The sequence below is a fragment of the Neovison vison genome, chromosome 2, assembly GCF_020171115.1.
Source record: "Neovison vison isolate M4711 chromosome 2, ASM_NN_V1, whole genome shotgun sequence".
Classification (NCBI taxonomy): Eukaryota; Metazoa; Chordata; class Mammalia; order Carnivora; family Mustelidae; genus Neogale; species Neogale vison.
Genome location: NC_058092.1, coordinates 18,774,111 through 18,786,258, shown reverse-complemented (window position 1 = coordinate 18,786,258; position 12,148 = coordinate 18,774,111). Strand labels below are relative to the sequence as shown.

The following is a 12,148-nucleotide window of genomic DNA, read 5'->3' as shown; positions in this document are numbered from 1 at the left end:
ATTGATCACCTATTAGGATGGAGCACTAGGTGTTGAGATACAACAATCAAAAATCCCTGTTCTGGGACAGCTGGGTGGCTCAGTGGGTTAAGCTGCTGCCTTTGGCTCAGGTCATGATCTCAGGGTCCTAGGATCAAGTCCCACATCCGGCTCTCTGCTCAGCAGGGAGCCTGCTTTCCTCTCTCTCTCTGCCTGCCTCTCTATCTACTTGTGATCCCTCTCTGTCAAATAAATAAATAAAACCTTTAAAAAAAAAAAATCCCTGTTCTTTCAGTGCTTGGCTGGGAGATGGAGAGTGCGGGGGTGGTCGTCTGACAGGAGGAGGCTTTCGGGCAGAGGGAGCAGCAGGTGCACAAAGTGCTTTCCCTAATATTTTGTTATGAAAAGTTTCTAACAGAAGCCAAAGAAGCTGGAAGAATGATACAGTGAAAAGACATTTACCTCCCACCTAAGATTTGACAATGAACATTTAACTCTATTTGTTTTGTGACATATCTGCCCTCAATCCCCTGTGCTTTCTTGTACCAGGTGAGCTGCCTTGAGGATTTGGAGACAGAATGTCCGGAAGCCGGAGTCTGAAAACAGGGACTTTTTGCAAGAGTCGGAGGGGAAGAAAGAACATTCCCCTTTGGACAAATCTGTTGGGAGAGGCCAACTGAGGGGGACACCTCCCTTATTAAAGAAAGCCTGTTTGGCAAGGAGCTTGGCCTTCCTGTCAAGCAGTCAGTCCCTGACTGGGGCAGGAGCAGTCTGCATAGGGGTTTCCGGGGGTGTGGAACCAGCTGCCACCCACACTGTGCTGGCCAGAGGATAAACACAACCATCGGGGGGGCTCCAGGCACAGGAGCCAGCAGTGGCTGAAAATCTTCATGTTCATCTGGCTGACCTTTGGTGTCCCTGGGCAGGTGAGTCCAGTTCCCTGGTTTACAAGGTGCTGGTACAGGACCCAGCCCAGCTAAGGTCATGTTTGTTCATCCCCCACACAGGGGAGCCCTCTCCTTATGCAAACCCAGTTCTCAGGAAGTGCTGAGGGCCAGAAATCAGAATCATGGGGTGACCATGAAGGAATGGAGAGTTCTATCTCTGATCTCTAGGGGTCAGGCTACCTTCTGTCTATTGCTACTGTTGAGGGGGACAGAGGACTGGGAATCCCATGTTCCTAGATGTTGAAGAGGACTTAGAAGTCGTCTGGGCCACAGTTACATGGCTGAACGCCCAGTTGCTCAATCTGGGCTTTGGGTCTGGGTTAAATCCCAGTTCTCCTACTTACTTGTCCTGTCACCTTGGACAAAATCACATGACCCTTCTGCACCTTTATAGTGTAAGGCTAATAGGACCCCCCTCCCAGGGTTTAACTGGTTTCATACATGTACCTAGAACAGTACCTACCAAGGGTAAGTGCTTGGTGAGTGTTAGCTCCAGGAAACATCTAGAGCAAAAGGAACTGGTGTCGGTGGTTCGCAGCCATTTTCCCCCCATGCATGCACTAACATATGGTTTTATTATTGTTATTTTTTACAAAAGTGGGAACATATTGTACACACTGTACCATAACTTGCTTTTCCACCCAATAGTATATTCTCTGTGTCACTTTTGATGAACGTTAAAAGCATTTTCCTCTGGATTTTCCACGTATGTTCAGGACCATGATGTGTGTCCTGTAGCTTATTTGCCAGTCCCCTACTACTGGACATTTAGGTTACTTTCAATTTTTTTTTCCTTCTGCAAATAAAGCCACACTGAGCAAGAAGAGAGTGATATCAGCTGACTGTATGACCTTGGGTATGACCTTCTGTTGTGAGTTTCTTCATCTAAAAACAGAATGACAAGATTCTTCTGGGTGATTAAAATCTCTTGCACACTGCATATGAATCACTTCCAAGACTTCGCTGACATGTAACCATCAGCTTCTGTTTGCATTCTGCTAGGGACAGGGTGCTCACTACCACATGAATAGCCTGTTTCTCCGGATAGCCGTAATGGTCAATAAAGAATCCACCCATGGTGGGCCAAAATCTGCCTCCCTGCAATTCCTAGTCTAGTTTTATTACTTGAGGCCCCATAAATTCAGTCTACACTCAAAGGCCAGAAGCTGCGGCCAGTGTAGAAGGTAAGAAAATTTCAATCCTTCCCTTCCTTTCTCCCTCCCTCCCTTTCTTTATGCTTATTATAGATCAGACCATCTGCCCATGGCCCATGGATGGGGGCTACAAAAGTTAGCTGCAGGGTCAGAACTGCATCCCAGGCACCCTAAAGCACATTTCAGGGGACTGCCTGCCCCCAGCTTTGGGACAGGGGTCCTGAAGCTGGTGGCCTGCCTCATATACTATAAGTACATATGCCCCAGGCAGAGTCCTGGGTTGTTTTGTGAAGAGGTGACCAGACTTGGAGACAGCTACAGCCTAGGGCTTGGGCAGGACTCCACCAGGTTTTTACTAGAGCTAGACCCAAGCCTCCTTTCTTCTCCCCCACCTACCCTTAAAAGATTTACAAACAAGTAGATTTAAATACAGATCCAAATATAAATAATTCCAACCATGTAACTCTACAGAGTTAGCTCCCCGGGGGTTCTGTCTGGATCTTCCTCAGGGCTTAGTGTTTTTCTTTGCTTTCACTTCATTCATTCTCATTCAATACATTCTTAGTAAGAGTTCACTGGGTAAGGTTTTAAAAGAGAAATTTTGTCAATCCAAAGCTCCCCCTGAGGTTCCGTTTTCCCATTTGTAAATTAGGAGTGCTGATCCACTCCACCTTGTAAGGAGATGGGGAGGTTAAACTGAAGTCAAGAGCAAAGGAGGGTTCTCTTGTGTGGGTGCCCAGTGAATGGACGCCCTTTTGGAAACTGCACACCGTGCCTGCCCTAGAGTAGGAACAGAGCAACTGCTTGTTGAATGAACAAATAAGTGAGTGATTCGATGAATGGGGTCGCGTTGGAATAAATGCATTTCTTCCCCTGCCCGTCATAGTCCCTCTGCTTCTGTGTTAACTCCCTCAACAGGCCAACAAAGCCAGCCTTGCGGCCGGAGATAAGGTTTTTGGCGGGTATCTCCGCTATCGCTCCCTGGAGTGCGGGTCGGGGCAGAGGGGTGATGCCTGGAGCGGGTGCAGGTGCCACACAGACACGGACACAGGATGGGCTCTAAGTACCCACCGTCTATGCGGCGCTGCCTGCCCCTGTGGACCCTAATGCTGGAGGCGGCTCTCGTTGTCATCTTCTTCTTTTTCACCTCCTATGACACTTTGTCACAGGATCCGCCGAAGCAGCTCATGAGGACTTTTCGAGGTGAGTGTCCAGAGGGGAGGTGGTCACAGAGGCGAATAGCAGGAACAGGGGAAGTGAGAAGGTCTGTGGTCCTCCAGGGGCCTACATGTTCCTCTCCACAAAGTCTCTGAATAAATGGGTTCCCACACCTTCTCCTATAGGTTGCGCAGAGACCAGCCAACAACTTAGGCTCCCCCTTTAAGGATCAGCGTGGACATCTCTTCCATGAAGCCTTCCTTGATTTGTCAGGGCAGTGAGGGGTCTCCTATTCTGTTTTTCTAGAATTTCCTTTGCCAAATGGTCTTCGTAAGTCTCTGCTTTTCTGTCCCTTCCTCCCCTTTCTCCTGAGCAGCGAGGAATTTCACATTGTTCGGCTTTTAGTTTTTGTTTCCTTTTGTGTGTGTGTGTGTGTGTCTCTTTGCTCATTTCTGTACCACCCTCCTTTGGGTAGCGTGACTCTGTTTCCCCTCCCCCAGCCCCAGGCTTCTCCTTCTCACTCATTGGCTGGGAAGTCTACATTCTGTTTGCAAATCCAGGGCCATAAGGTATGGCTGAAGAGGAGTGTAGGATGGTTGTGATTTTATATGCAGCTAAAAATGTTCACAGACTGTGATGAGAACAACTGTAAACAAGACATATGTCCCCCATGGTGTGGCTTTTGCTTTAAAAAAAAAAAAAATTGAGATGAGTTTCAAGCATCTCACTGGGCCAGTCTCTTATCTATGATAATGGATGGGCCTTGTTGAGTGTCCTCCCTGAGACAAAGCTGAAGCCCCAGTCTGGTTGAGTGCCCACTTCTTCCTGAGTGACATTAACGGGCTAGTTAGCTGAAAGCAGAGGAAAAGCCTCACCGGGCTCTCGGCAGCAGTAAGCAGGACAAAGAGATGACCTGGGGAGAGAAGCCTCTGCACTAGCTCAGTAGCCGGCCCAGAGAGGGGCCCTTAGTGCCTGACGAACAAGGCTTAGCCAAACTGAAGTTCATTTCACTTCACTTTCATTTTTTCCAGTCCAATACAATGTAATTCAATGCATGCCATTCATTCACGCATGTATTCATTCAACCCTGTATTACAACCAGTGGGGGATCTAGACATGGGCTAATCAGTTAATATTTATTGAACTCTTACTATGTACCAGGCACAGTTTCAATGCTTTAGATTGAACCCTGACAACAATCCCATGAGGCAGTACGATTGTGATCTGTTTTTCATATAAGGAAATGAGGCACATGGACGTTGAATAATTTGCACAAAGTCACTCAACTAGGACAGCACAGCAAATTGAAATTTGCACAGCCTGGTTTTAGCTTCCATGCCCTTAACCACTATGCTTCACTGCCCCATTTTCCAGCAAGCTTGAGTCACTTTTCACATAACCAGTGGGTGTAAGAGCCAGTATTTCAACTCTGTATGTTGGCACAAGGGTGCACGTTCTTCATCCCCTCTGCTCTGCTGCTAACACAGAAATAAAGTGTCCTCAGGGCACTTGGGTGGCTCAGATGGTTGAGCATCTGCCTACGGCTCAGGTCATGATCTTCAGGTCCTGGTATCGAGCCCTGCTTTGGGCTCCCTGCTCAGCAGGGAGTCTGCTTCTCCCTCTCCCTCTGTCTCTCTCAAATAAATAAAAATTTAAAATCTTAAAAAGAAAGAAAGAAAAAAAGTGTCTTCGGACACTCACTTTACATGGAAGCACAGAGGAGAGCTCACAACCCAGGCAGGGGAGTTGATGGTGTCAGGGAAGGCTTCTAGAAGGAAGTAACTGACCAGCCATGTCTTGGAGGCTTGGTAGGAGTTAACCATGTGAAAATGGATCATCATCCAGAGTGAGAGGACAGCAAGAGTTGGTGTGTGCACTCCTTGGAGTGGACTAGGTTAGGGCTTAATATTGCAACACTGGAGCCCAAAAAAGGCAGTAGGGCATCATGGACCCACTGGGTTGAGTAAGGAGCCTGACCATCTTGCTGCTGAGCTGATAGGAAGCAGGGGTTTGGTGAGTTTGGGTTCAGGTTATGGAGAAAACCATTCCAGGGCTAATGGGGGTGGGGGTGGGTAAGGGAAAGGGCCATGACTTGAGGTGGGAGACCAGCATATGGCTTGTGTGTAGTATGGACCAGAGGGCTTCAAATGCTTCTGATCACATACACCATCTTTCAAGCATGTACCATACTTACATGTCATCACCTAGTACTGCTGCATGAATATGTTTTGTACATTATAAGAATACACACAAATTAGAAAATTTGGAAGAGGTCGAGTGAAATATACAATGTTTTCAAATTACTGATGATTGATGGTGCCAGTCAATCTCAAGGCAAGGTCCATTGTTCCCATTACTGAGAGTGGCTGTAAATCCATTCCTAGAGTCTTCTTGATAACTGCAAATTCTTCTGGTTGACTTCTTGTCAGATCTAATTAGACTGACTTTTTTTAACCTTGAATGTGACGAATGAAGGGTTTGCACAAGAAACATTGCTCTGCCCTTTTTTCTCATACGCTTGGCTGCCATTATGGTTTTGTCTTCATTCTGTGGTTTTAGGCAGGAGTTGTTAGTCCATTATGTGAAGGTTAGTTGAGCTAAAACTAGGTTACTTAATGTGTCAATTCACTTGATCTAATCCAGTCAATGTGAACTCAATATTCAAAGCAGCCAATTCCAAAAGGACATTTTTGAGGCAATCAGCATGAATCCCGTATGGTATACAGGAATTGTTGTTAGTTTTGTTAAGTCTGATAATAGCATGATGGGGCTTTTTTTAAAGACCCTATCTGCTAGAGAGGTGTATTGAAATGAAGCAATGGCCGGGGCTTGCTTTATGCCAGAAAGAAGAAAAAAAAAAAAAAAAAAGAAAGAAGTGGAAAAGATAATAAAAACCAGATCGGCCCTAAGTGACAGTCATCAAAGCTGGGAATGGGTACATGACATTCACCATGCAACTCTATTTTTGAATATGCTTAATGTTTTCCATAATAAAGAATCGAATTTAAAACAAAAAGCCAAACAAAACCCTGCCATTCATTGCAACCTGATGAATACAGAGAAACACATCACCCTCTTCCCCGGGGCCCAACATTCCCTCGGGACCCCTTCCAAAGCTAGGAGACTAAAAACTGTCTGACATCCTGAGCAAGCAGGGAAGGCTCCTGGGTCTGTGGGTCTTAAATACTTACAGAGCTGCAAACTTCACCAAGGCCTTTGGAGGTAGGATAGCCCAGATCAGTGATTCCCAGAGTGTGGTCCCCAGACTACGCCCCCTCAGTCACTAACAGCTCAGGAATGTGTTAGAAATGCAGATTCCTGGGCCCTGATCCATATCTCCTGATCAGAAATGTTCAGGGTGGGCCCCAGCATACCGTGTTTTACCAAGCCCTCTAAGCAATTCTTACCCACACGAGAGTTTGAGAAACGCGGGAGCCAGACTGATTTAACCTCTGATTTAAGCCTCTGCCCCTTAGCTGCAAGACCTTGGGCAAATTATTCTATCTCCCTTGGCCTCTATTTCAACCTGGGTCACGTGACAACAGTACTTTTTCAATTTATTGTTGGAAGGTTTGAATGAATGAGCACACATAAAGACAGATTAAGAGTGTTCATTTTCACTATGAATAGACTTCAATTTCTTATAGTTTTATAAAAACTGGAAGGACTCTTATCTTCTTCCAGGAGCCCCTGGGGATCATCTGGAGCACCTTCTGAGGTGTGTGCTCCCTATGCCGATGACCACTGGTCTGCACAGCCAGTGACGAGGCCAAATGGGGAGGGACACCGAAAAGGCAAGGTGTCAAAATATTCAAGAGACATCTAGGAGATCAAAAGAGTTGTACCTGATGGATGTGAAGGAGGGGTTTAAGGATGGCTTCAGACATGTGCTTTGGTATATGGAAGTGCCAGTTCCTGAGAACAGAAGCAGAAGGGGATGAACAGGTTGGACAGTAAATGAACGATGATATATTCATTCTGGGCTTGGGGTTGAGGTGACTGCGAGATGCTTAGGAGAAGTAGAGTGCAGCAACTAGCTATTGCTGCATAACAAACCGCCCCCAAACTTAATGGTTGAAAAAAGCAACCATTTAATTTGTTTACGATCGTGATTAAGTGCTTCAGAAGAGTTATAGCAGTAAAAGAGGATAAGCCCTCATGAGTGGGTGCTTTTCAAAACTCTGTCACATGTTGACTAATGTTGCATTGGCCCAAGCAAATCAAAAGGCCCAACCTAGGAGGGAGAGGTCTATACTGGAAGGCATGATTCACTGGGAGCCATTACTATAACCATCTACACATAGAGCCTGCCCTCGGAGTGCCACATTGGGGAAACATACTGGACCTTGCACTGTGGATACTACCCAGGTCCCCCTTCCCTCTGCTCCCCAAAGGGAGGAGAGCTACCAAAAGACAAGAGGAGCTTTTCCACTGACATGTAAACACAGTACCCCCAAATCCTACAATGTTCCACATCTTAGCCTTGGCTGCCCCCTTGACTGGGACATCTTTTTTCCTATTCCAGGATGCTGTAGGGGTGAAGGTAGGGTGGGAGTAGAGGCCACTGGGAAACAGAAGTCAGCCTAGGGCTCTATGGATGGTCCCAGTTGGGGCCTCAGAGGTCTTCCCAGTCAGCTGTGGATAGAAGAGTGTGGAAGTTGAGCCTAGAACTTAAGGGCCAGAAGCTGGTTCTGGCTTCCGAGTTGTCGGTGCTTAAGTGCCTACAGACCAGAGGAAGGAGCAGAGGTGGGTGGAAACACAGAACTAGAATCACAGGGGCAGCTAGGCCAGAGGAGGGGGGAGCAGTCTTGCCCAAAGTCATATAACCAACAAGTGGCAGGCACAATATAATAGTGACTAACTCTGCGTATCCAGTGCCGGGCTAAGTGATTTGCATGAGCCAGTGAAATTATTCACAGAAATCCTCTGAGCAGGTGCCATTGTTTCATACCCATTTTACAGATTAGGAAGCTGGGACACAGAGGTACAGGCAGGCTCTGAGCCCTGACAACCTGACTCAGAGTCTTCACCGTTATACCCCGTGTTCTGTGGGGCGGCATGACGCATCGTGGCTAAACCCAGATGGTCAGCATTCCGATCGCTCACCATGTGCTAGCTGTGTGACCTGGGCTAGTTACAGCGCCTCTCTGGGCCTCCCTTTGCTACCTGTAAGAGGTGGGTAATAAATAGTACCTATGGCATGAAGCTATAGTAGGTGAAAGCCAGAAGGCTTCTAGAATGGTGCCTGGTGTGTGGAGGGCACCACACTCGTGCCTGTTCCTACAATGCTGGTCATCATCACCTCCTCTCACACCACTGGAAGTCTAAGTCAGCTTAGACTCTTCCTGCAAGTCATGGGGCTTTCATAACATTCTCCTGAACGACTGTCTTCAACCGTAGTATTCCCCACTGGGACCTACTCTTTGGGGCCCCGTAGCACTTCCACACCTTATCACCAGCCAACACCTTAGAGTCCCTGTGCCTATCAGCCCAGCAGCTGATCTGGGGTGCAGCGCAGAATCTGAGGGGGGAGGCTTGCACCACTGGGAATGCCCTGAGCTGGGACCCAGCCCTGAAGTGGGGCTCCCGTGCTGAGACTGAGGAGGAGTTGGGGTGTGTGTGTGCCAGAGCTCTGGGAGGCTGGATGAGGTAGTGGGAGGGGGCAGAGAGTAAAGACAGGCCTGAAATCTCATGTTACTGACTCACGCATTTGGGGTGAATGGGCTCCGTCTGTCAATAGCTCCCAGAAACTGCCCCTGACTTCGCCCCACATCCCTCAGGGACAGTGTGGGGCCTTGGGGAGGAAGGCCCTGAGCTCCTACACCTGGCAGCAGCGACAGGGATGGCAGCTGTGCCTGATAAACCCCCCAGCCCAGATCCTTGGACTCTCTAATCTTTAGGGCCCCACCTCTGCCCTATCCTGGTTACCCTCTTCTCCCCACCCATTGATTCTCTCCTCAGAATATGCCAGAGCTGTGAAGGCCATGGAGAGTACCAAGTCACTCCCATGTTTACAGAGAGAGAAACTGAAGCCCCAAGAGGGGAGGGGACCTGCATGGGGTCCCTCAGGGGGGCAAACAAGAGCACTGTACCTGGACAGAGAATGGCTCTGCTCCTAGCATGCTGTGTGGTCTTGAGGAAGTCACAGGCTCTCTCTGGTCTGCTTCTGTGAAATGGGAGGAAAATGAAAGGTTTTCCCCACACACGTGGTGGACCCCACGCATACGGTGTCGCTGCTGTTGGGCAGATGTGTTTGCTTTAACAGCAGGACTTAATACGGGATGGCTGGGTGTGCAGTCTCTAGTTGGCCACGGGCCTTACCGCTCCCAAATATGCATTGCACCTTTCATACACAGAGTTTCCTGCTTGGCTCCTGAAGGAATCTGAGCAATCCCAAGAGGAACTCCCTATACAAAACATGTCCTGTCACCCCCACTCTTAAGAGGATGTAAGCAGGAGACAGAAACATTGCCTGCACCTCCCTCTCCCTCACGGCACAGGAGAAGGGGCAAGAAGTGGAATCAATGCCATTTCTCACCCACTCCCCAAGTTCCCAGACCTTTGGAGGTCCTCAGGGGTGAGGGTCCTCAGGACCACCTCAGGAGGTCCTGGTGTGACCAGATGGTTTGGGGAGCATCAATCCCCACCCACGTCTCACATGCAAGACCCTGTGCATTTCTCAGTGAAGGTAAATTTAAACGTGACTTGAAGGGGCTTTCTGAGTCTTTGGAGAGTTCTGGAAATGAGTGTTTCCCTGTCATGATCAGAGCCAGGGCTGAAAGCCAGCGGAGACCAGGTGGGTTCTTATTACTGTGATGGTGTGGATGGTGGTGGCGGGAAGGGGGGACAGCCACCATTTCCTGAGCATCCTCCTCGCACCAGGTGCTATGCCAAGCCCTTGAACAAAACATCACCTTCTTCAGCTCTCGGCTCCCTCTGAGGTGGGCACGATTGCCCTTATTGAGTGGGTGAGGAAAGTAAGCTACCTACAAGGCCATGCAGCTATGAGGTTGAAGCATGTAAAGTGCCATTTTTGTAGGTCAAAAATGGTCAAATGTTGGCAATTTTAAGATGGTTTAACCTAATGGGGAAGGATAGAGCTGGGATGAAACAGAACTGTCTAAACTTGAAGTCTATGTGGTTTTTCATCTGTGTGTGTTTTGTTTGTTTTTATTGTCTGCATGCTGGTTGTAGGAAACTTAAACATCAAGGGAAAAAAAAAAAAAAAACAAGGAAAACCCTCCCAAACTCAAAAATAATAACCCATGGAGGGGACAAATTCTATCAAGTTCTCTCTCCAGGCAGTTGTACATGGGAAATAGTTGGTGTTTGTTGCTGAAACAGTGAGCGATTGGGTGCATTATAATCATTGAATTCTGGCCCCCAGACGAAGAGTGTGGTTATTTTTCCCATTCAACAGATGAGAAGACAAAGAACAGATAGTGTAGGTAAAGGCACAAGCTTCAGAGCAGATCATCTGGGTTTTAATCTGGCTGGGAGAGCTTGGGCAGGTTACTTAACTCCTCTGTGGCTCAGTTTTCACATCTGTGAAATGGTGATAATAGCACTGACCTTGAAGGGTGACTGGGAGAAGGAAGCAGGTTGGTCTGTATGATGTGATTAAAACCGGGGTAGTTGGGGGGGGGCAGGGGCGGCGGGCTGGAAAGCATGTGACTCTTGATCTCAGGGTGGTGAGTTCAAGCCTCGCACTGGGCGTAGAGATTACTTTAAAAAACAACAACAGTGTTGCTACATGGGAAACACTTAATAAATATAGGCTATTATTAAGCTCAGAGACTTTAAATAACTAGATGAAGCCACACATCCAGAAAGTTCCAGATTCCTGATTTCAAACCCAAGTTGGTCAAGCTGCTACCCATTTTTCAAACTTGGAATCGAATTAAAGCATCCACCTTTTCCCTTTTGCATGACCTCTCATTGCCCTTAGGCAGGTCTCTCGCACTCACTTGCCGCAGCAGCCCCTGAACAGGGTCCAAGGCTAGAAAAGGGGAGGGTCCCTCAGATGGCCCTGGTGCTTTCTGCCGGCCCACTGGGTCCCTCCCAGCAAGAGACAAAGGGAGAAAACTGCTTTCTGCAAAGGTAATTTGATTCTTACCAAAGAACCTCTGAGTCTCCTTCTGCCCCTCTTTTCTGGGCCGAGTCATCGGCTTCCATAATCTTACTTTCTCATGCACACGATCAGGTTAAAATCTGCTTCCCGGAAGCCATAGTGATAACCTCTACTCGATGTCAACTGTGCGCCAAGCACTGGTTCAGATGCTTTATCCATGTTTGTATTGTTAAGTTTGATGATAACAGTAATTGCCACAATTACTGGGCACTCACTATGGGCCAGGCCCTGCCTTTGTGTTTCCCCGGCATTAGCTCATTGTATCCTTACCTCAACCCTGCCTGGTATGCACTGCCCCCATTATTCAGATGAGAAGACTCAGGCTCATAGAGGCAAACTAACTCACCCAAGCACTCTTTAATGATCCCTTCCAGCTGCCGTCCCGTAAATTCCTACAGAATGTATGTAAATTCTAATTCTGTAAGCTCTATAAATTCTGATTTCTGATTTCTAACTTTCTATCTTGTCTGCTTCTCTTGCTCCTTCTCCATATTTGCTCCTGGGCAGTCTTCCAGGACGTGACCATCGTGGCGGCCCTTGGCTTTGGCTTCCTCAACTTGTCTTTGCGGAGATACGGCTGGAGCAGCGTGGCCTTCAACCTCTTTTTGCTGGCCCTAGGGGTGCAGTGGGCAGTCTTGATGGATGGCTTCTTGGATCAGCACTTCCAGAACAAGGTGGTCATCAAACTGTCCAGGTAACTAGATGACAGCTATATCATTTCTTGGGTCCTTCAGGGTATGGGCCCCAAGAGGGCTGGTTCTAGAAGAGCTGGGAAGTCC

General features: G+C 47.9%; 1 protein-coding gene across 2 annotated transcripts in view; it reads left to right on the top strand.

Moving 5' to 3' along the window:
• The first annotated feature begins 3,132 nt into the window (after positions 1-3,132).
• The window catches only part of RHCE (Rh blood group CcEe antigens), a 36,206-nt gene continuing 27,190 nt past the window's right edge, over positions 3,133-12,148 (top strand). For both annotated transcript variants that reach the window (XM_044237471.1, XM_044237470.1), the window contains exons 1-2: positions 3,133-3,283; positions 11,877-12,063. In XM_044237471.1, coding sequence (XP_044093406.1) covers positions 3,133-3,283; positions 11,877-12,063 — 338 coding nt within the window. The remainder of the gene's footprint in view (positions 3,284-11,876; positions 12,064-12,148) is intronic.